This window comes from Anarhichas minor, unplaced genomic scaffold, assembly GCF_050575085.1.
Source record: "Anarhichas minor isolate MPS153535 unplaced genomic scaffold, ASM5057508v1 ptg000028l, whole genome shotgun sequence".
Lineage (NCBI taxonomy): Eukaryota > Metazoa > Chordata > Actinopteri > Perciformes > Anarhichadidae > Anarhichas > Anarhichas minor.
The window spans coordinates 18667144-18692981 of NW_027466474.1; the positions used below are offsets into that span (position 1 = coordinate 18667144).

The window sequence follows — 25838 nt, forward strand, 5'->3', positions numbered from 1 at the left end:
AACCACAGCGAGCATTCTTGAAAACATAGGGGTTTTATCTGCCTTCAATCACAATCTGGCATGGTTCATTTTTGGTGTGAAAGAAAAACAGACCAATTAGAGATGAATTCATACCTAAACCATTACATTACTGCAAGGTAACTGTCAAAGACGAGATGTTCGAGACCTTTTGCTTATTCTGCAAGATCAAGGACGGAAAAATAGACATTTTTACAGAGATTACAACTAGAACGATAAAGGAAATGACTTAAGAGGAGAACGTTGATGAGGTTCACAGATATGGATAAAATGAAGTTACGATGCCGCTCTTGTGCATTTTCACGGGAGCTCACAAAGTAAGCTGTTTAATTTTGGCACAATGTGACTTCATGCTTACTCCTCTCAGTTCATTTGTAATAATCATCCTGTATGTTGATTTCGCCACTAATTTGGCCCTTTTGAAGTAGGTCCTGAGTCTATTCACTCCAATTGGAGAAGTGAATGTTAGCACAGATTATGACCGATTCTTTCACTCTGTTGTCACTGAAGTAAATGTTAGACCCATTATTCACAATCCACATATCTAAAACGGCATTTTTTTAGACGGACAAATCAGGAGAAAATGATCTGAGACCTGTCTCAATCTCAGCAACAAACTCTGGCGAGTTCTAGTAACACCAGTGTGACCATATTTTCAAACCTCCACACCAAAAGTGTACCGCACATTCACTTATGCATGCACCAAATGCTTGCTATTGTATATTGCTATCTGGCCATCTTAATATGGTCTTTCATATCGGCATTTCCACCTCGCACGACCGAAAATGTACTCTTGCAGGGTGAAGAAGAAGCATCTTAATGGCCAGATACTTTACGAAGGTAAGAGTAAGCTTCCTGGAGCTCTTTAGAAGGGATTATTATTTTAGTTGGGTGAAAACCGGGACAATTTGGTAGTGTCTGTTGAAAACCGGGACATATCAGTGTTTTACGGATTTGTTGGGACTTGGGACATCTAGCTTTGTCATCGTAGGCACTCTTCTCTCTGTTAGTGGTAAATGGTAAATGGACTCACATTGATAGATTGGGCTTTTCAAGTCTGAACATTCAAAGCACTACATGTCAACATTCACCCATTCACACACATGCATACAAGCTGGCATGCAAGGGGCCACTTGAAAATCAGGATCGAAATGAATGCACATTCATGCACATGGTCAGGTGGAGTTACTAGTCTCACGTTAACATTAACCTGTCAAAATGTCAAGGTAACGTCAACTGCAGAAAGGGAGGATGTGGTTAAGAGGTAAAGCGGGGTCATCTTCCAATCAGAAGATTGACGGTTTAATCCCCAGGCTCTGCATGTTGTGTCCTTAACCCCAAATTGCTCTCGAAGACATCAGTGTATGAACAGGTGAAAATGAGTGAATGACGGGGCGCTATAAAAGTACAATTACGTTTAACTTTTAAACTCCCTAGCTAACTCCTTTTCGTAATGCTAAGCTGTTTAAATATCGGATGTTAGCAGAAGAAAACGTAAATAGATTTTAGGCAATTCACTTCCCAATGCCTGGTCTGCCGACATTAAAAGAAGAAGAAGTCAGAACACTACAGACTGGGTCTATTCGTTGGCGTATTTCAGAAAAAAACAAATCGCCAAGATGTTTGACGTACTCTCAATATATATCTCTAAGGACTTTTTGAAATCTTCAGACGTTGTGGACTAAGACAGCTTAGAAACCAATGGAGATGGGAAAAAGGAAGAACAAAGGGAGACCTATGGCTTTAATATCCTATTAGGTCCTTGTCGGGGACACGTTAGCCTCTACACTTCAAAAGACAAGTGGTCAAATGCGTCCCAGACCACCTCTGCAAGTCTTGGTGGATACTTACATTATATTTACTGCTCTCAACTTGTGATCGAATCACCCAACAGTGTTGATGCCAGGCTTGAATAGGATCATTACGATACCGAGCTTCTAGAACCACATATTATTTTTGCTGGGGTGTGACCAGTCCTTGACACATAACTTATCTCTCTCCATCTCTTTTGTACTCATTTAGGTGTGTTGCCCTCTCCACCTCTCTCCCCCACTGACTGTGTTGAAGCTCACCGAGTGTGCTCTGCCGACCCCCGGTGCGAGGCGCTGTACCGGGGCTTGGAGCTGTGTGCGGCCGACGCAGCGGTGTCCCGGTTGGGGGAGCAGGTGGCCGCCGAGTGCCTGGAGAGACAGGACGCTCTGCTGGCTAAGCACCCCGCTCTCGTGGCCTGCAAGTGCCAGCGCGGCTTTCGCAAGGAGGAGCAGTGCCTGCGCATATACTGGAGGGTTCGCCTGCTGCCAGGTCAGTCAGGCCTCTGCTGGGGCTGAGGTGTGGGGGTGGACCTGTATGTGGGGGGGCATATCTAAAACTGGGTCTCCCTCTTTCCATTCATTATCAACTCATCCAGTTCAAGGTCCTGGGGGGCTAAAGCCAATACAGTGCGCGGTTATCAGAGCTCCGAAAAGTGCAGCCTGCGGCGAGCTGCCATGCAATGACTATGGAAAGCTGCGGTGGGAGCGCCGAGCTCAGCAAGCTTCCGTTTTGATACTGCGGTGAAGTGTTGGAAATACTGTATAGTTTATGTGAAATGACCTATGTTATACAGAATGTCTTCCTGCCTGAAACACATGAACTGACTGTGTTTCATGTTTCAGACACAGAAAAACGTTTTGGGCGTTTAGCTTCACTGAACAATATATTTCTTAAATAAAAGACTCAGTTGACTATGAGCCCTTTGTCTGCTGGATGTGTAAATATGTAACTGTATGCTACTAAGTTAGCCATAACAACTTAGAAAGTGGCAGCTAGCATGGCTACAGATACAGTGTATCGGACAAGTTTATTGTGTGCAAATTAATTTCAGCTAGAAGCCATCATTTAGCAATTACAACCCATACATGATGTAAAAAACAACAGTATCAGTGCAGCTTTAAGGGCAAGTCACACATCCTGTAATTAATATTAAGCTGAGCTTATTCTTTTGTTATAATTGTCAACATTTCCATATAAAATACAAAAAACAACAATGCGTTACTCCATTCCTCAAACGTATGTGACTTCCCTTCTCTGTCTGTGGCTCTCAGCCCCAAACCTCATATTCAGTAAGGGCTCAGTAATTAAAAACGTGCATTTGTAGGTGGCTATTTACAGCGATTCACCCACATGTGGTGCTCTGGTGTGAATTTGGGACATCAAGACGGTGTGGGATTGAATCAAAATAAACTGCAGTGTGTGTGTGTGTGTGTGTGTGCGTGTGTGTGTGTGTGTGTGTGTGTGTGTGTGCGTGTGTGTGTGTGTGTGTGTGACCTAGAGCAACGGTGTGGCTCATGGATGTCTTTGTGGACAACAATGGAGCTGTATGGCAGTCTTTGGACACACAGATAATATTTGTCATTAGTAACAATCTATTTATTGTTGGTTTAGCTGTTTTCATCAGATTTGTTAACGGACAATAAGGCCAGCTATTAATATAGCAACAACAAGCTAATTGCTATGTAAAGACATAATGGAGTGATGTCTAGTTGAGCAGAACGTGTCGTTGTCCGAGCTTCCTCTTGCTTTGTTAACATTGCCAGGCCAGCTACGCATGCTTTCTAGGGCATGCTCGTGCACTGGTTAGCTAACGAACGCCGCTCTGCACTGCTTTCATAGGGCGGTTACAGCTGCGTCGTGAAAAACCACCCAAATTTGTCATAATTCCAATCCAGCCTTATGTATCTATGTGAGGTCTAGTCAAAAAGACCTCACTCTCAACACCCACACGGTAACTGAGGCACATCCGTGCTGCTGGTGTGATGTGTGCATCAGTAAGTGAGCTACCGCTAGCCAGCGGACTCCTGCTCCCCTGTGGCCTATTAGTCAGCGGAGCATTAGTGTAATTACACACTCCTCAGCTCCTAACGCTGCTAGGCTGCTCTAGTGTGTCATTACCATAAATATATAGTGTAGAATAGGATTTACATACATAAACACTTTACATGCTATTACATTGTTGATTGAGTTTGAACTTTTGAGGATGTTTTAGATCATTTGCGGCTCGTCCACTAGTCACTCAAGGCTCATGGTGACTGCCCATCAATCTCCCATCCTTATGTCGGCTACTGAGGGTGAAAATCAAATGACAGAGGGGGGGGGGGGGGTAGTGTTAAGTGACACGGGTTGTTTTTATGATGTTGTGTTACATGGATATAGAGCCCTCAGTAACGAGATGAACAAGAATGATATTAAATATAATATTAAAAGAAGAGAGTGAGAAGATTGAAACCACTATTACTTATGTGCATTAAGTAGAGCTGGAGCTGGGGGGGGGGTGTTAGCCACGCCCAGCAAAAAATTGTTACTCCACGTAACAATAAACTGTATTTAAAGTTTTGCCTTTTTGTTTGTGTCTGTGAATTTAAACAAACAAATGAGTTGCATATGCTAATTTGTTAGCTTTTGAGGTGTTGGTACGATTCTTTTTTTACTTTGGACAGAGCCAGGGTTGCTGTTTCCCACCGTTTTTTCTCATCTCATTCTTGTAAGACAATAGTGTAAGTGTATTTCCCAAAATGTTGAAATACTTCTTTAAATGAGAAATGAAACAACCTGTAGAATGACAGCAATTCGTCACTTGTGTAGTGCTAAATTCAGGGCCTCCTTCTAACGACTCGCATGCCATCATGATCTCTTCAGGACATTTCTACACATTTTTAAGCTTTTCGTCTTGTCATTTTAAAACGCGTAGTGATAACACGCGTAGTGATAACACTCGTAGTGATAACACTCGTAGTGATAAAACGCGTAGTGATAACACTCGTAGTGATAACACTCGTGATAAAACGCGTAGTGATAACACGTAGTGATAACACTCGTAGTGATAAAACGTGTAGTGATAACACTCGTAGTGATAAAACGCGTAGTGATAACACACGTAGTGATAACGCGTAGTGATAACACTCGTAGTGATAACACTCGTAGTGATAACACTCGTAGTGATAACACTCGTAGTGATAAAACGCGTAGTGATAACACTCGTAGTGATAACACTCGTAGTGATAACACTCGTAGTGATAAAACGCGTAGTGATAACACTCGTAGTGATAACACTCGTAGTGATAACACGCGTAGTGATAACACGCGTAGTGATAACACGCTTAGTGATAAAACGCGTAGTGATAAAACGCGTAGTGATAACACTCGTGATAACACGCGTAGTAATAACACGCGTAGTGATAAAACGCGTAGTGATAACACGCGTAGTGATAACACGCGTAGTGATAACACTCGTAGTGATAAAACGCGTAGTGATAAAACGCGTAGTGATAACACACGTAGTGACTAAGAAACTGGTGCGTTATTCATCACAGACTCATAGAGGCTGTGCAAAGGGGTGGTTTTACTTCAGGGACCCCTCTGCAGTGCATGGGAGGCAGGTCTTCTAACTAACTTCTGTAAAATAAACCTCAGGTCCATGGTGTGAACTGTCAGAAAATACAGTGACAACTTAATTCAGAGATAGAATATAATATGTCACGAAATAATTTACACAGAGCAGCATGATGGTGAGGCAGCTTTTACTGGGTTTGATCTGTTATCAATCATTCACATGTATGACTGCAATATAATGTCGGGGGATTTGAACATTCTGGATGTGTTGATGTTGCAGATGAGTCATGTTTACGCCCATGGTTCTCTTATCATTGGAAGATGTTCCACCAGCGTCATATCTCTTTCCTGTATTGCTTAGTCGTACCTCCATAAAGTGTTATCTTGACTCTTTGTGCAATGACATAAGCACTAGAATAACCTTGTTATCTTAAAGGAAAATGTTACAATTTTAAAACTGGGATCAAACTTTCTAGACTTAAACTTTTACTTTCAGCAGTTCAGTGCTCGCTAAGTACTTGTTTGCCTGTTTATTTATGCTAAAATGTGTCGTTAGACACGAGATGACTTACTGTACATACTGACAAAACAACCAGTAGCTTTTCCGGCTGTTTCAGCTGATGCGGATTTATGAAACGGAGAAGTTCATTTTCTGTTTAGCTTTTCTTGTTGTACAATCAGCACCTCACAATTATTTTTAACAATTAATGTTACGATTATTTTTGGGAATAGTTGAGTAATGTAACAACTAATTTATTAAATATTCTGAAGACGTTTATTTTAAAACCAATTTAAGATCTATACAACATTTAATTTACACAGAGACTAAGAAAGTCGTTTGATTATTATTTCAATATTATATCCAATCATCTTCTCTTAAAAACAAACAAAAATACCAAGATAACAGACCTAATCTGTCAGATCCTTGATCTCCTTGAATAAAAATACTGGAGGATCAGTATTTCACAAGTACTTCAAATGGTTATCATGACATGTATGTATCTTATCACTAGAGTAATAAGGAATTAAAATAATCATTTTCAAATGTATTATTGTGTTTAAGCCATTTTTGCACTCAAACTCGGCCAATTAAGTAAACAGAACTTATAAAATGGCCAAATGCCAAAGTTAGATGACGCATGGTGTAATGTTACGTTACCATAACAGCAGTGGTGCCGAAATTACTCTTAACATGCCACGATGAAGAAACATTTAGAAAATACATTTGAAGTGACTGCTACTAACAGAAACATGTCGATAATCCTAATATATCACGCTTTGGTGGAGACAAAATGTAAAAACAACGGAGCTTGTTCTCCATACTTTGAACAGGTGTAGCGTCAGGTTTTACCTGTTCTTAAGTCGTAAACACAAGAAATAAAACCATTCGGATCAGACTTTAACAATACCAGATATCATTTTCTCACTTGCCTCTTTGGGCTTCCGTAGGTTCTTAATGATTTTGAACTAACTAAAGGTCTTGGTTTCTCTTCACCTATCAAATTGCATTGGCTGTATATCCCCAAAAAAATCTATCCGACTTTTGTGCAAGAAATAGCACGGAAACAGTCTTGCTTAAAGTTGTAAATCAAAGTCGTTTTGAATGGTTAAAAAAATCAATTTATTCATTTAGAGCACACGTGTCAAACTCAAGGCCCGCGGGCCCGCCACGTCATTTTATGTGGCCCGTGAATCCACCAGCAAAAAAAAAACATTTTTTTTTTTGGAAAAAAAAATTAAAGTTAGACTTGAAAATAAAAATATCCCCATGGTCGAAATTATGAGATAGAAAGTTGAAATTATGAGATAGCATGTTGTGAAGTATTATCACCATGGCTGGACATTGATTACTTGTCCTCCTAACAGTCACTTGGTAACAATATGGTTAATTAGTTATTACCTTTTTTTTTTAAACAGGTGGACAGGAGAGGGAACAGCCTGTAAAGCGGTTTTACAACAAGTGATTGAGTTGAAAAAGATCGACAAATAATCCCAAAATGTCCACGAAGAGAAAAATTGATGCAGAGGGAAGAAGATGTAATTTAAGATGGGAAAGCGAATACATGTCTGTGCTTCAAGGAGAAAAACCGGTCTGTCTTCTGTGTTATGATGCGTGTCGGTGATGAAAGATACAATTCACGTCAGCATTTTGACACCAAACACTGAGCTAAATTTAGCCTCCAAGAAAAACATAAAATTGTCCAAGAATTAAAAGGCAGACTGCAATCACGGCAGAATATATTTACAAAAGCTACAGCCCAGTGCTGCTAAAGGTATGTGAGCAGGTGAGCTCCGACCAGATACAGACTTTTACAAATGTCAGTTTGTGAAGAAACACCATCGCAGACCGAGTTCAGGAACTAGCAGCAATCTAACAACACAGCTAGCTAAGAGACGAGATACATCATCTATCAATGTTTGTAAGAGGCTCAAGGCAGACCTGACTGTCAGTGAGGAGCTCTTGGATGTAGCTGCCATGCACGGGACGACGGCAGGGAGGGACATTAGTGATGCAGAGAGGTGACAAAAATAGCTTTGAACAAAGTTAATGTAATAACTTGTGTTTGATGATATTTGTCTTTGTTATTTTCTTTAAAAGTTTGATCTTTGATAGAGTAATGTGGGTTTATTAACCCTAAATTAAAATGATTATGTTATAATAACAGAAATGTGCTTAAATATCATTTTACATTTATATAACTACATGTACAATATTTTTACACTTGAATAAACAATAATCAAAAGCAGAGACAGTTATTTAACACTATGTTGAGTAGTTACAGTTATACAGTCTTACAGTTACAACCGGCCCTTTGAGGGAAACCATGATGCTGATGTGGCCCGGAGTGAAAATGAGTTTGACACCCCTGATTTAGAGGTTTGAATTGTGACTCAGGTTCTCCAGCAGAGTTCTGGACTGGTTTAGATTTCTATCAAGAAACCTTTTTCCCTCTGGAGGTTTTCTTCAAAGAAGCTAAATAGTTACTGTATTTAGGTTCAGTCCTAGGCCTCAGAGTTTTTTCTGTTTTCCGGGTTATTTTGGCCATCCAACTTTTCAAAAGAATTTCAAAACATTTGGATTCTACATTTCTAAAATCTACCAGCCTCAGAGTGGACATGGCCTTAATTAACACAACAGATATCTTTCATAGTAATGCTTTGGTTTTATTCATCTTTTCAAATCATTTCATGGCCTCATTCTAGATTACATTGAATATCTCCTCACTGTGCATTTGAGGGAGTTCACATTGAGTTTCAATTACCGTTTGCTCTCTTTGCCACAGTGTTTGTCTTACATTTGTTCCTGCCAAGCTACTGTGGGTCACATTTTAAGAGATCACTCAATTGTTTGCCAATGTTTGTGTGTTCCTTTTCTCCAGGGGAAGATGAGCTGGAAATATCTCCCTATGACGACACACTAATGGATACTCGCATGGCCTCTTTAGTAGCGGGTAAAACACACTCTGACACACACACACTCACACACACACACACTCACACACACAGAGTCACTCATGAGTTTGAGTCGGTGTCCATCACTGTCACACATGGAGTCATACAAGTATGCCAGTGAATCACTGCTTGCAGCACAAATAATCACTGAGCCTGAGACATGGTGATCAATATGTATCAATCAATGAAGTGAGCAGCTGAGGACACACACATACTGTACTTTGTGCTTGTACATGGTGCTGGGTAACCTGGGTAAGTTTAACTAGCTGTTGATTTGTTAGCTAGCTAATTTGTTTTTCAGTTGTGGGGCCAAAAAATAATTAGAACACTTTTAAGTTCCTCAAGAATAAAATAAATGCCCTGGGCTGGATTTGTCCAATGACCTCCCTGGCTGCAGTCAGTCATTTCATTTTTTTTGAAGTGGAGCCCAAGGATCGAAGCCAACACTTTGTTTCACAGCAAAACCCTGCTGGCCAGATCACCACTGACATCTACAGACCCCAGAGGAGGATTTCTATTGATAATTATTACTCCCTGATCTTTCCTCAACCATCGCTCCCTTTGAAAAGTGCTTTTTAAATTTCCTTAAAGGGATACTTCCATTACATTTACAAACTCACACAACTTGTGCAGTATAACTTTGAAACTCGTTCATCTTCACTAGAACCTTCCTTTTAAATGTTTTAAGCTGAGCCCATTTACTTCAAATCATCAAGACTTTTTTAGTATTTTTGTTTGCCATAGAGGCATGCGAGACAAAAAAAAAGTGATTTTCCTCCGTCAAAGTTTCTTTGACCAATTAGTGATCGTTGTTCACAATGTGGCCCTTTCTTTGCCTTTTCTCTTTTAGGCAGCAATAAAGTTTACTGAGCAGAGGCACATGCAGAGACACCCTATAGGTTGGACACGTTTTGATTTTGGAGATTAGATGAGTTTTCCTTTACCACCACCATCAGGACAAAGTCAACTCTTCAATCTCAAACACTGAGCACACATTGAAATGTTCCTAAAGTGTCTTTTCTGTCAGAGTAGTGGGTTGATTCCTTGTCTGTCCCTGTTTTGCAGTTTTTGTTCCATCTTCAACAGTGTACATGTTATATGTAGTGTGTAGTTCTTTACTTCTGCTGCAACTCACAGGCTAAGCTGCAAAATGTACCATAGCAATAATCGTACAAGGTTTGGCACTTCCATTTTTGGCACTCTTCACAACTTTCTGCACACACTGGTGCTTTGCGTTCGGCTAATTTGACTTTTCCTCAACCCCTTTAGCGTCATCTTTCATGCAACTGGATGGTGAGAACCAGTGCCTGAAGGCAGCGCAGGACTGTGGCCTGTACGAGAAGTGCGGCTCTCTGCGATCAGAGTATGTCCTGGCTTGCACCAAACGGGTGCCCGGGACCAACCGATGCAACCAGCACAAGTGCCACCGGGGCCTGCGGCGCTTCCTGGAGCGGGTGCCTGAGGAGTACAGCCTGGGCGTCCTCTTCTGCCCCTGCACCGACACCCTGTGTGGTGAGAGGAGGAGGAAAACCATTGTCCCGTCCTGCTCCTTTCAGGAGATGGAGGGTCTGCAACCGAACTGCCTCCACCAGCAGAGTTTCTGCCGCCGAGACGACCTTTGCAGGTTAGACATGAAGCCCAGACCAATGTAGGGGGCTGATGTTGTCTATGTAAAAGGCTATACAATAAGATTATACAAGGCAGTTTTAGAGAAGCACCGATTGCTATTTTCTTGGCTGATTCCGATTTCTTTTTCTTTTTTGAAGTCCGACCTGCAGATTCTCATTTTCTTCCTAAAAACTCTAATTGACAGCACACACAAACATTTGTGATGTCTCCAGTCTGATCTCAAGTTCACAGTTGATAGGTATGTGGTTTGTTTACATGACATAATAGAAGTGCATGTTTGACGGATCCAGTGTTGACAGAAAGTGTCCGCTGATAAGCGATGCGATATTCCGACACTTGCTTGGCCCTACATTCTGTGTCACAAGTGTTAAATAAGATTCAAGAGCCTGATCGGCTGGTCACCGGTGATGGCCAATCAGCTGACTGGCTGGTTTGGTTTGTCGGCCGATCAATCGGTGCACCTCTAGACAGTTTCATTACATATTTATTGTAGACTGTTGGGGTGTTATTTGGTGCTATAAAAGAATCAGGGAATTTAGACTACTGTCTCTAAATATTGGTGCCGACTATGAAATTCGATTATCAATGGTTAATTGATCACCCACAGTGCTGGCTAACAGTTATAGTCATTAACGCTTGGCAGCAAAATAAGATCACATTGTTGATATCCTGATATTGGGCAAGGCATAGAAAGACATTTGAGCTTATTAACATCATCCGCCCACTGTATGCATTTAACCACAGTTGCATGTACAGCAAAATTTATCTGTGTGTATAATAAGCAGACCTGGAAACTCAGTGGCTATTTGCAGAGCTTGTTGGCGAGCTACTTCAGGTGGCAAGGTAGAATAGCAGTAAATAATCCTCAAAAGCAGCTAACCAACATATAACAGTCTAAATTGTACTAAAATATATTAATTTAAATGTTCTAACTTTATTTGTGGAGCAGCTTATACTTTGACAGAGTAGGGTTATGTAGTGCTTGGGCCCTCCAGCTCCCTGTTTCCTTATGTTCACACTACGACTGACAAAGCAAAAGGCTTCAAGTGTTCAATGGAAGCCAGTGATATGAAGCTACAACTGTAGGCCCAACACTTGTCGCTGCATGACGGGGCGGGACATGCTATACATCAAAATTGACCTCAATGATTTTCAGCACTCCAACGACACGGCGAAGGGTCATGAAACGGAATTGGAGTTAAGGAGAAGGGGACCGGAAATGGTGAAACAAAAAAAACATGATTGGTAGACGCTTCACCACCGATCGCTGAGAAAAGTTGAGGTCAACTTTGAGGCCCGTTAAGCTTTAAATTGTGGAGCGTCACACAGTGGCAAGTGGCTTCAGTTTGTAGCTTCCTCTATTGAAAATGACTCGTGCAATGAAAAGCCTGTTGCTTTGTTGGTGGTAGTGTGAACACAGAAGTAGAGCTGATTTGCTATTGGTCCACTTTGCCAATTCATATGTCAAAGTTCATTCTATCTAACGATTCTTGGAGATTTACTTTTCTTCTGTTAATATATTTATGGATTTAAATCTCGTGCAATGATTTCTCATTCATTTTAGTCTTTAGTTTGATTGGCTCTTCCATCTTGTAATGTTAATGTATAGAGAAAACAGTGATACAAATTGGTGTATATTGAAAACTGGCAAAGTTGGTATTTTCCCTCAACAATGCATAGAAATCACAAAGTCCTATATGAAACGGTGTTGGAGTGAAAACCCTACATCTCTTGAACCCAAATTGATATGCATGCAAACACACCCCCAACATGCGCACCCGGATTTCCAGCCCACTTCTTGTGTTTGATGTTGAGTTGTTGTTTGTGTTGTTGCCAGGTCCAGACTGGCGGATTTCCTTAATAACTGCCAGCCATCTCCTCTGACGCCCAGCGGCTGTCTGAAAGACTCAGCAGGCCTGTGCCTCCGAGCCTACGCTGGACTCATCGGTACGGGATGCAGGGGGGAACGGTTAGGAAAGGAGGAGTGATGTGAATTTCATTTTCACTGCCAGCAGAACATAACTTCTAGGAGAGGATTTCTTGATATGTTACTGAGTTTGTCTGTAGGACATTTTGAAAATCCTAATGCAGATTTCCCTGACACTTGAGAGGCCTTGGGCACTTGAACTATGTAATATAACTTGGCAGTAAGTTTGATTTCTAATCAACAACTGACATCTACCGAGTAGAAGTACTAGAGGTAGAGCTACCGAGCAGGCAAACAGAAAGAAAAATGGTAAAAAAAAGATGCAATAAAGTCAAGATGTCAGCTCAGAAGAGCAAGAGAGCACAGTATTGTGATCACAACTGATGTTGGTGCTTAGATCCAACCTCAGAGCAGAGCAGTCACGAGTGCATTGGACCCAGAAATAAAGCACGATCCTGTTGGATCCCACCATCTCATTTATTGTACAGCAGCCTAGTTCCAGTGTGCACCACTGAAGGCTTCAGTATCAAGAACCAATTATATATATATAAATAAACCACCAAAGAGTTCTTTGTTTATTTCAATCCCTTCCTCAATGCTGTCATCTACAAATCAAATACCAATCTCCTAGACTAAGTAGCTAAGCTACTAGGCTACATGAGTATGTCAACAAAACGTCATGGCCAATTCATACTTTTTGTGTCCCCGGGGGTCCACTTTGGTGCATGTGACATAAATGTCGCCATCTGCTTATTTCCGCAAGGGTCCGTGCAGACTCTAAGCGGAAAAAAAATGAATCCAACTCTCGCTGGTTTGCCAGGAGAGAGAAGAAGATAACAAAAGGGATTCTTGTTTTGAATAGTGATTGTCAAGGAGATCTGCTACCATTACCCACATTTATAGAATTTGCCTTTGAAGGAATACATAGACAGCCAACTGGAGTTGAATTCCTGGGAAATAATGTTATGGTGCATTACCGCTACCAACTGGAATGGAGCGTGGATCGGGAATTGTGCATAAGTGGGGCGCTACACCGAGGTGCACCCTCAGTTGTAGAATGAATGGAACCGTGGCTTAACAATTTTGTAAACCAGGGAAATAGCACCACATTTTTTGTCACAATTTAGTATTTGGTTTATTTAATTTTTCCGTTCTTTTGTTTCATAAATGAACTTCCATACATAGAGACCCAAACCATTAGTTGGTCTGTAACAATTGTTGCTGTAAGACACATCACAGGACCACATGGGCATGCTGGCTAGCATGAAGAAAAGGACTGAAATGAAGAGAAAAGACAAAGAAGTTTGGGTTAAACCATGAATTAGTATCATGAGTAACAGCTCTTAAACAGAGCTAACAATGCGCAAGTCACCAAAGAGAAGTGGCTGCACAGAATGCGATAGAGTGGATGAGTAGGAAGGATGGATGAATGGCTGGAACAGGAGAGTAATGAGGTAGAGAGGCAGGAAGTGTGTCAGCGAGGTGATCAGACGGAGCAGACATGGAGGAGAAGAAGCAGCAAGCTAGAAAGTGAGGACGCGTGATAGCTGACAAGAGATGTGTATAGAGAGGCAGTGAGTGGCTCTCTGCCTGCTCTGACAATGATGAATGACTTTTCTATGAGGTTCATAGCTTTCTTAAAGACACAGCTTGCATAATCCACATATTTACCAAAGGGTAGCTGCCAGAGATAATCAAATAATGTGATTGCAGTGCATTGTTTTCCTGAAGAAATAACAATATATTGGAAATATATATAGTTTTTATGTTGGCACTCTACAGGTGTTACGACCATTAAACTGCAAAACAATTAGATGCAACATGTTAATTAGTGAGTATTACAGATGTTTAGGTGCATTATGGAACTTTGAGCAAGGCTAATTAACCCAGTTCCAACGTCGTAGTTAATGACGCCCCCCGAAAGAAAGCCAGTCAGTGCACTTCCCAAAATGGTGACGTGTTTTTTCTTAATTTTTATATGGGATACTTTGGGAGTGTGTGTTGCACTCAGCTATGGTGTTTGCTACCTCAGCTTCATCCAGACTTCAACACATCGTCAAAATTAGGCTTTTTGCCTCTAAAATTTGCCAAGACGGCATTGAGCGGAAACAAAAACACCAACTCTGGACTTCAAAATGTCCTCTCAGCTCCCCTAGGAGAAGTCACAGAGGCTACATCATTTATTTCTACAGGCTATGTTTCAGCTTTGTTTGAAGTAGAAGAACAGCATCCTCTTTCTGTGTCGTGCCGTGAAGCAATTTAGCTTATTTTCCTCCCAAATTGCTCAAAGTAAAATGCGGGGTGGAAGCCAGCAGAGGCTTCCAGGCTAATTTTGCATCTGGCGATTGTGTTTACATCTCTGAGTTACTGTGATACAGATTAACAGTAAAGTAAAACCCCTAGGTCCTTGAACTTGTACAGAAGCTAACATTTGCCAACTTTGACACCCTCTGACCTGTAGGTACCATCATGACACCCAACTACGTCAGCAACAGCTCTTCAGACGTGTCGCTGTGGTGTAACTGTGAAGGCAGTGGCAACCAGTGGCAGGACTGTCTGAGGCTGCAGCGCATGTTTACCCACAACACCTGCCTGCGTGAGTCCCTACACTCTACACACGTGTGTCATGTATTGGTCTTTTCAGATGCTGTGTTCGGTCTCTGTGGTGATTCACCAGTCCATTGGACTATTACAAGTCCCTTCAAACTGAAGTGATACAGGGATGACATTTTCATCAGATTTCAGAGAGGTTATCATCATTGTTATCATCATTTTTTGTTGTATTTGCAGTTGTTGTGTTGACTGCTTAACACTTTTAATACAGCAATTTTCTTAGACTAAACAACTCCTGATTCTAATCCAAAACGTTGTCGTTGAGGCTGGGTTACCGACTGGGCAGCCCGTTCCCCCTCCTGACTAGTCAAATATCGACACTTGGTACTCGGCACTTTATTCGAAACTATTCGCTGTTGAGCGTTCGTTCTGAAACATAAGCTTGCCCCCCGAAGTAGCTCGCCAACAAGACCTGCAGATAGCCACTGAGTTTCCAGCTCTACCTGTTAGGCAGACACTGACGGGGTATAAAGAGCGAGTCCGTAAGGTGCATGGGAGGGGAGGTTGGATGGGTCAAACAAACACAGGACTTTCACCAAGGAGACAGCTATCAGTGGGAAACAAAGTCGGGGTTTACTCATTTTACCTTAGTTTTGTTACGTTACTTACGTATTAACGTCCGTTGCATAACAAACATACTTATTTCCTCTCAAGAGTCGTACTTATTTTAACCCAAACCACAATCTTTTCCTCTTTTTTTTCCTGAAGCAAACCTTAAAATCCAGTAAACTTTGGAAATTATTCTTGAAAAGAGACTGTGCATGTAAAGGGAAGAAACTGTATGTGCACAAGCTCAGAACTGACACGAGATGGGTATCTAGAGAGTCACAGTTTGAAAGTGAAGGGCCACTGACCAAGCTGCTGTATTTCACGAGTTGGGAGTGAGAATGACCTGACTGGCTGAATTGGGCAACTGGCCCAGTGGCCACCAGAGCGCTTGGTTTGAAATGTGCCAGTTTGACTGTGGTCATTTGATTAATTGCAAATTTGTTTAAGAGTATGCACCGCTATACCACAATATCACCTAAATTTGCATTTAATGAAATTACCACAACATAATTTATACACGACCTTGGGCCGGGTAGTATTTCAGGAGAGGGGAACTGGTGGCTGTCTGGGACTCTATAGGCAAAATCTAATTAAAATGCCATGTGGATTCTACTACGTGCACTGCATCTGATGGATACTTGTGTACACTAATTCACATAGAGCGGGAAGAACGGGGATTCAATAAGGGCCCTCTGCTCATTGTTATTGTTGTTGTTTTTATAGTGAGGTTATTAAAATGTCTGATGAAAATCAGACCAAAAGGAGCCCCACCGTACCGAGGAGGTGACACTTGTATTTGTTCATTAATCTACCCATAGACAACTCATACAAGGGTTCAGTCTGTGGATTGAGTGGATTGAGAAAGCTTCCTTTTAAAGGTGCCTAAGTACGGAGCTTAATCAGGATGTGGTTAGCCTAGCTTAGCATAAAGACTGGAAGCAGGGGGAAACGGCTATTATGGCCGTAGTTCAAAAACACCTTTAAAGTTTACACATTTGCCATTTTGTCCATTTAATCCGAACACAAACTTAAATGCAAACATGACATGTCTTCATTTTAGAGGGAGTTATGTGCTGGAACTATTTTATAGTAAACAACAGTTGGGCACCATGACTCTGCAGAGCTTACCGGAGTGCTGGGCTGTGGTCAAAAAGTGCTTTTTGCCCGGAAGTATCTAAGTGGCCGCCATGATAAGAGCTGTTTGAATTCTCTAAATGCTAAGGAGGTGCTTCAATGCTTCCCTTCTTGGCTCCTTTAGCCTTTTAAGCCCTGAGCCGTTTTTGAGGTCTCTGAGCGAAAATGCATAGCCCTACAAAACTGACCATAGTTCTGTAACTACAAGGTCGATTTTAATAATTTTTGTTGATATAATCAGATCACAACACCTGTGAGATAGTTTAGATAGGTAATATTGTGTATATGTTGCTGGTTAATATAGGAAAATAAGACATTACACAGCTGAAATTGAAAATATTCAGCTTCGCCTGGAAAAATGCACTTTCATTGATAAAAGGTTATTGAAATAATGCAGCTAGCTCCCTAAAACTTTCCCAAGTCATAGCATAACTGATCAGTAGTTATTAAAAAAAGGTTAAAGTGGAATAAAGTGGAATAAAGTGAATAATAAGAGGTTTTAGTCAGGCGAGGTCATCATTTTCGAACCAGCTGTTGCAGCTCTTACATTGTACTTTTATACACTATATAACTATATATTTCACTTTCTTTATCACTCATATGATTCAATACATCCAAATACAGATAATAGGAATCATATTCATATTCATAACATCATCAGAGCCAGTTTTGGCTGTCATCTGTAGGATTTTCTCATTTCATGTGTGTGTATGTGGCTGCACGTCAGCCTATCCTCGGTCGATTTCAAAAAACAACCCCTCCTTCGACGCGTCAGAGTCTTAGGAAGACCTGTGTCGAGTTTGGTGGCAATCGGCAAATGTTTTCATACAATAAAGTTGCCAGAAGTGACGCGTGTACCCCGGCGGAAATTTCTGGTCGCAGGCAGTCTGACCACTCGCCCAAGCCTGCTTGACCGCTCTTATTCTGGAAACAAGTCGGAAGTCAACAGTATGCAGTTGGCAACAATGACTACAGCTTTGGAACGGAAATTCTGCGACGTTATTATCCATATTTTTCATAAAACTTGGGCGCATACCTACGATTTTTTTCGCCGGAGGGCAGCACGAAGGTACGTTTGATCACTCACAACTGTTTAGTGTTTATACGGATCGTAAAACAGAAGTTAGTTACGTGTTCCGCCACGTGTGCTAATGCTAATAAATGCATTGCATGACTTGGTAGCTGTTAGCATGAGGGTACAAACATTGATTTACTGTACTCATAGCGCCGATTTCGGGCCAGGATTTGGTGCTTTTATGCCACGATATTTTTCTGCTTATATGAGTAGCCTATAGTTGTGTTTGGAGTTTGTAAGAAGTGACTTATATGATGTTGTTGCCCATACGTTGCTGTTTCATCCAAAAAAAAAAGTGGCCACGTCCACACTACTGGCTAATAATCATGCTATTTTCCGCATTTGAGTTTGAGGGGTTCTGAGCCCGAGAAGCCCAAATGGTCTCCGCTCGGGCTAAAAAGGTCCTTTAGCTTAGGAAACTTAGACCATCTTTTACCAAAGGACTGAAGATAATGCCGCCTCACAATTCCTTGCGGAGGCAACATTTAAAGTAACGCACCATTCATGAAAACTAATGATATACCTATCTTGCACAGGTTTCACAATTATTTTCATACAGTTATAAACTAAACACTAAATATAGCAAACTGTCAACGAACAAATTGTAATCACGACAACAAGAAGCATCAGTAGGAAAAAAAAATAGATTTCATGGGGTTATGTTTTAGTTGTGTTTTTTGTAGTCCTTCTTTGTTGTAGTTTCGCCATGCCAGACCTACGTCAGTGACATCCGCCGTTGCATCATAATTACCAAAGTGTAGTCAGATTCTCACCACTGCTGTCCTTTCCTAGCTCCTCATGCATTCTCTTTCACACCTTTCCTTGACCCTGTGACGTTTTCCATAGAGGTCAAGAAAATAATTGGTTAGGAATAGATGTTACGAGGTCATTTTCGGATTTTTCGCCCGCAACCTTGTTATCACAGTGAGGTTGCCAGTTTTGGTACCAGCGTGCCTGTTTAGAGAGCAAAACCAAAACCTGTGCACAACAATCGTATCTGGCAACGCACACAGAAGTCGGAGACACTGCACATAAATGCAGGGATTATTTCTCAAGAGGCAGTTTGAGAACATATTTAGTTTATCTCTGTTTTACATAAAATTAAATAACAGAGATACATCATGTTAATGAGTGAGCTTCAGATCTTTTGGTAGGTGTGTTAATAAAAAATAAAAATAAACATTGGACAAAGCCAGACTAACCCGTTTCCCTCTGGTTCCAGTCTTTATGCTAAGCTAAGCTAACCACATCCTGAATCCAGCTCTACACTAAACACACAGACATGTGATTTGTTTCAATCTTCTCATCTTCAAAATGAAAATATTTTCCCAACATGTGGAACTAAACTCATTCTTGGTGTATTTGTGCAAATTGAGTTGAAAGATTCCTTTGATTCCTACTGCATGTACATCATTTTATTTATTTAGAGGCTCTTTCTCAGGTCTAATCAAGAATAGAATTTAAAAGCAAATCATTTCTATCATAATTACTATTTCGTATGGTTTCACGTTATGTATTCCTGTCCTAAGGTGGCCTGTGTGCAGTTTCAAACTCAATTGATTATTTAGAATTGTGGGTATTGTTTGTCACATTTAAAAGACTTACCAACAATACTGCTATCCATATTGTTTTAATAACCCCTGTTTTGAATAATGTATCTGAGGACCCGAATTATGAAAACAGAATTAATGTGTCACCATCGAAGACACTCTGAGGAACAACTCAAAGGGAATGAATTTTAAAAAATGTCTTCGACACAAATGTCTGCTGAATCTGTCTGCTGGTTCCTGCAGCGACTTTCACAGCATGAACCGAACTCTACCTCTTTATGTGTCAGCCACATGCTACCGCCTCAGCATTCATAAGAGCTTTACAGTGTGTGTCTGCAGCTCACACAGGGCTCAGGAGGTGCGAGGAGAGCAGCCGGAGGGTAAAGCCCCTGCGGCTGTCACTCAATCACAGCAGCTGTCGATAAGGCCATCGATACACACCGAGCCTGTATGTTCAAACACTAAAGCCGGGATCGATGCGTCAATGCGCTTCCCATAAAACTCAGTGATTTATCAAGCCACCGACAGCTCGGACAATAAAGCTGCCAAATAGATCTGTAGGTTCACGCCCACTCAGATGCAGCATCGCAGCACGGGGGCCAGGAGGGTTCAGACACACACACACACACACACACACACACACACACACACACACACACACACACACACACACACACACACAGGCAGTGATGGGGTTGTGTCTCCATGCAGGTAACTCTATCAGTTGGATGGGGAGCCCCGGCTCCCTGCCTGCAGACATCAGCCCCCCTCCGGCTCCCAGACCTTCCCCGCTGGTTCATGAGGACGAGCTGCTGAGCAACAACCACCTGCCGGAGCACAACAACATCGTGAGTACCACCTCAGCTCATCGCGCACGTTGCCTTCGCATTTCAAATTACCCTTTATCCCGGGGCCTTTTCTATTTTCTTTGGTCTGAGCTCATCCTGTCACTGTCACACCGCATGATGTTTATTTATTGCATTTGTTTTATCTCCATTGCTGGGGATTTTTTTTTAACCTCAGTTTTTTTTACTTTACTTTTACTATTCCCTTTTGGTTTGTGTCAACATAATCCACCACATGTCCTCCATTTGACCAATTGTTGCTGCTTACATTGCTAAAAACGACAGCTCAAGGTGACGTTTATATATGTCTTTAGCAGTCCAAATGACAAATGATATCCAAAAGATATTCATTTTTTCAGGGCTGTAAACATTTTTTGCTTGGAAATTGTCTGAAATTATTACTTGATTGTCAAAAAGAACAAAAACAAAGGCAACACCAAAGCAATTTGTCGAGGAATGCAGTCAAATACAAAATAGAATCCATGTTGCAGAGTTCTAACAACATAAGTCATGAATTTAAAAAAGGAAAGATTACCTCCATTAAGGGTTCCCTGTGGAGTGTTTGACCTCTAGTAGCCTTATTGAGCTGTCGATGGCCTCGAATGTATGTCACTGATGTAAAAGCGGCGGTAACATGGCAACATATGCTGCAATGCAGCAAAGGCAGTGAAGAAGAACACGGACAGCAAGTGAACATGGATGCAAACATCGCGGGATTTTAAATACGAATCTGCTTTGCCAATGTTTCACGTGGAAGGAAATGCATTCAACACATTTGTTAGAGCCAAATGATACACACCATGTATTTTGGGGAGTAACATCAGGGTTTGTACGATCATGGAAAACCTGGAAAAGTCATGGAATTTTAAAATGGTTATTTCCAGGCCTGGAAAAGTCATGGAAAAAAAGAAAATCCCAAAAGTTTTGGAAAAGTCATGGAAATTTGTTATATTCATATTTTCATGTCGTTCATTTACGCTGAGTTGCCAGCCAGCGTTTCTCAGATTGGAGTGAGACGAGGAGAAAAGGTGATGTCGTGATCTTCGCAATAGAACATCTTTGACGTGTCGAGTCTTGGCCAATCAGCGTTCAGATGTGTACAGCGTCTTCATTTCCCTCCGTTAAAGTTTAAGTTACGTTATGTTCCGTTACCGTTCAGACTTGCTGGGTTAAGTTAACGTCCACTGCATGCGGAACTTTGTCGACTGTTAACGTTCATCATTATCACGATTTAGAAGGAAAAAACGTAACGTGATGAAACATGCAGCCCCCCCGTGTTCCGGTTCAGTTCACGCGGTCACTCGTTAACGTTAAACCGGAACACCGGCGCATCTGGTCGCAGGTTGTTTGTTTTAACTCAAAGTAGGATGAGGATGATTTCGTGGTTAGAATAACTTTCATGACCACGAAACATGAGGCCCAGATACTGATGAGATGATGAGGTCAAAGAGCTTCAGGGAGAGGAGGCTGGTTGTAGCGCAGCTTGATGCAGGGCTGAGATGTGAGTGGAGCTGGGCCTGGATAAAGGTGGAGCTGGGCCTGGATAAAGGTGGAGCTGGGCCTGGATAAAGGTGGAGGTCTAAACAGACGTGAGTACAGCTTCCCGCTGTCACAGTATTTTAAATACATTGATAAGGCAGGCTATGCTAAATGCAGCCTCTGCTCCAAGGAGATGAACTACAGCAACAAGGGCTCACGTGCTCTCTCATCACACTGTACACAGTAATGACCACAGCCAGTGCACTAACAGTCCCAACAGTCCCACGTTGCTCTCAATAACCCTGAAGTAATGAGAAGGTTAAGGAGCCTGTACCTTCATTTCAGCAGGTTGCTAATGCAGAGGTGTGTATAGATCACAGATATTATTTTACTCTTGATAAGTTACCTTAGCCAGAGTAGATTATCATTTTCATTTAAATAATTGAACTGGATTGAATGCATATTAATTGCAAATAGAAGATAGGCCACAATTCTAACAGCTTTGCAGTAACAGTGGAAGTTAATATTAAGCCGTACAGTAACAGGGTTCAATGAAACATTTGCACTACAAAAGGGAAAGCAATATGTGCACTAGCTGGATGCTACTACCTACTAAAGCTCTTATTGATGTGTCACTGTTATGAATGTCTGTCAACCAGAGTATATTTATAAATGTTTATTCTTTTAATCAAACTATTGTCTCTCATTCGTTTGTGTCATTTAAGGTATACTGTATGCTTTGGAATTCTCATTGTTGGTTTAAATACTACATTTTCTCACTTTTTCATGTGTATACACCGAGATTTCACAAAATGTTTGGTCATGGAAATTTGGTTTAAAGTCATGGAAAAGTCATGGAAATCCATTGGTCAAAATGTGTATGAACCCTGTAACATTCAATGTTAACTGAACTTTTGTTTCTTTAGGCGAAGACTCGTCAGGGCACCTTTAAATACGTCACGGTGCAACACATTAGAGTTAACGTACAGATTCCAACAGAACGATTGGTTCACTTTCATAGATTTCTTTTAAAGACCTCAGAGACACATTACTATCTCGTAAAATGATTGACGTGAAGATTGCAGTGTATTAATGGTAATGCACAGCTTCAATGGAACGCCACTGGAAGGCTTTTACTGTGAAGCGGCATGCAGCAGGAAGTGCTGAGGATATTAGTCAGCACTAATAGCAGATTAACACGATGCTCTGAATGGTAGCCACTGTTGTAGTGCACTAATGCATTTTACTCAAAGCATATATACGGACGTGTTATGAGGAACGTTGCACGTTCTTTTGAATGAGCCATTCGGTATTAGTTGTGATTGATCAGATCAGGCTTTCATCGACAGTTGTCATCCTCATGAGAAGACCAAACCTCTCTTTGGCGGTAGTAGAACACACTAGTGGTTCAGCATCAGTTTTGAAGATCAAAGGAGCAGCTCTGGGGCATGGAATTATCAAAGCACTTTGGCAAGCCTTCAAAAGATTTTACAGAGAGCGTACGATCCAACAGGGGCGCTGAGGTCCAGGCGGTGGGAAGGGCCTCATGAATACAGTTTACGTTATCCAGAACTCAAACAAGATGTAAGATATTCACCTGTAAACCTGGAGAATGCCTGATACACAAATATAAAAACGATATGCCCTCTCAACCATCTGCTGGGGGGTCTCCCCCCCTCAACAGAAGAAGTATGGAGATCTTATTAAGGTCTCTTATTGTTTTCAGGAACGTGGTGGACGAGGAGCTGTTTTGTCCGCTGCAGAATGTTTTTGTAAAGTATTAAATATGCAACAAGTCTGCGAGACGAGGGAAAGCATTAGCGTGAATGTACAACCTCTAGGGTGAATGCTAAAGTCGTGGATTTGCATACGTCATCAGCAGAGTCTTGTGATTAGCTCACTTACTGCTTTCATTCACAGCAAAGACGCACCTATTGAGGTTTAAAGAGGCAAAACTAATAAAGAACTTGTTTGTCACCATTTATTTATGGTGGCAATATTTACACATTAATCTAAGCATTTAATTGTATAATTAGTTATGTATTTATATTTAGTTTTGGCTCTTAAACCCTCCATACCTATCGGCAATTTCTCTGAAATGTTACTAGATCTTGAGTTGGGAAATTGGCGGTACAGAGTATCAATCCCTGCTCTCGTTCAGACAAAATGCATAAAGTAGTAATTAAATAGTACAGTAATCACAGTAATAAGTACAAAGTACATGAAATAGTGATTTAATTAAAAGTAATATACAAAGAAAAAACAAAGTACATTAAAGATATACTGTAAAAACTTCATGGAAGTAGCCTAATTTTGACTGTGTTTATTTTAATTTGGAACACCAAATAGAGTATTGGATACATTTACAAACAGTGGGGGGGCCATGTACGCATTATTTGCGTGTTCTTCCTGTGTTAGGTTAAAATGGGTTCCCCTGTATTCAATGCTCAGTTTGATTAAAAGTCATTTTTAACATAAAGTACTAAAACCATCCATTTCAAAGGGTGTTTCTAGGGTTTTGATAACGGAGGCTTCTGCGCTCTGTTTTTCAGTTAGAATTAGTTTCAGCTCGTTGTTCTTTATTCCTCCGATGCTAACGTGTAAACAGTTGTTGGCCATAAAAGAAGGTTAAAGTGATTAGATAATTTTTAAAAAAACCGAAAATAAGATCAAATAAATGTATTAGTGAGCAGTTCAAAAGATGGGAACGTTTAAAAAGTGTGTTCCTTTTGACGATTTCTAGGGTTTTCTGTAGGACGCAAACTTTTTAAGAACTGGTCAAAGTAGCCTTCAGTGACAAAACCCTCCTCAGAAGTGAGGTCATCGAATGGGCTTTACAGTGGAGGGAACTCAGACTGCACCATGTTAAAGTGCAGAGGGGGAGGAGGCTGGATAAATGAACAGGCACGCCTGGCAGCCTGAAAACCTCTGGAGGTTGTTGGTTTTTTACACATTAATAGCATTTTTATTATTATTTTATTTTTATTTTATCAGCCTGCGATAGTCTGGCGACCTGTCCAGGATGTACCCTGAACAGGATAATGGTTGGATGGAATTGCATTTTTCAGATTGAACCAGTGTGAAAATGTTCCAATCTGAAACAAGTGATCCTTCAGTTCATATACATTTTCTCCTATTTGGTGCTGAGCAGTGTGGGGGGTGAGGGGGTTCAGGGTCACACCTCAACTACAACCAAGCAAATGTTCAAGCCGCCCCGACCGCATCCTCTCCGGACAGTCTGTGGCACGCGGACGATTCTTTGCCCAGACGTGTTTTGATTCCAGTCCCGTTGGATCGGGTCTGAGTCTGCCAGCTCAGTAATGTGCAGACGGGCTGAAATATGCTGTGAACACATATGTGTTTTCGAGAGCTCTGCGGCAGCTCCTCGTCCCAACGCTGACCGTTAAACGCGGTCCAATCCAATCGTGGGCGCTGGCTACTGTAACCTTGGGTGGACCACAATCTGCTGTGGCTGCCCGGCTCCCAGCATGCCTCGCTGCCAGAGATAATCTGGGCCGCCAGACAAGAGGGGATTCCAACTCTCTCTCTCTTCCTCGGTTGCCCTCCTCCGTTCTCTCTCTCTCTCCCTCTCTGTGTCCATCTGTGTCTCTCTCCCAGTAAGCGGATTAGATGAGGTGCTGGTTGGAAGCAGTGCATCAGTCAGGCTTCATTAGTATGAATTTATTCATGCCCATATGTATCCCCCCTTTTTCTCTTCAAATCCCCCACTTTCTCTTCTCTCCGTAGTTCCTCCAATCCTACCTTCTCTTCTCCTCATTTATTCTTTTCTGTCTGATCTGAGATCATTCCCCCCCCCCCCCCCCCCCATCCATACCTGCCGTCCATCTCCTCAGCCGTCCATCACTCAGCGGCTCGTCTCGTCTCTCCGAGGAGCTTTGGCTTGTTTCTCCGGAGTGATTTTTTCCAGAATTTGAAAGGTTTCACTTCAAAAAGCAGAGTATCCGCTCAGGCAGCGAGGAAAAAAAAACAAGAAATATTTGGACACACAGATGACTGCTCTTTGTTTTACATGTTTCCAAGGAAGGCAATCAGATGTGTAGTGAGGTGGGATTCGAATGGCATTTTGAATACCAGTAGCCCGCTCATTTTCCTATGTGTAGAGATATTCATTTTACTGACAGAGGGCTATCCAGCCAATAAGAGATTATAACAAAAATTACGTTATTTTGAGTAATAAA

General features: G+C 41.5%; 1 protein-coding gene across 1 annotated transcript in view; it reads left to right on the forward strand.

The window, feature by feature from the left end:
* Positions 1-803: 803 nt before the first annotated feature.
* Positions 804-25838, forward strand: part of LOC142962421 (GDNF family receptor alpha-4-like) — a 29122-nt gene continuing 4087 nt past the window's right edge. Inside the window, exons 1-7 of the mRNA XM_076102899.1 lie at positions 804-858; positions 2041-2319; positions 8766-8837; positions 10108-10462; positions 12305-12414; positions 14856-14990; positions 20027-20163. Coding sequence (XP_075959014.1) covers positions 804-858; positions 2041-2319; positions 8766-8837; positions 10108-10462; positions 12305-12414; positions 14856-14990; positions 20027-20163 — 1143 coding nt within the window. The remainder of the gene's footprint in view (positions 859-2040; positions 2320-8765; positions 8838-10107; positions 10463-12304; positions 12415-14855; positions 14991-20026; positions 20164-25838) is intronic.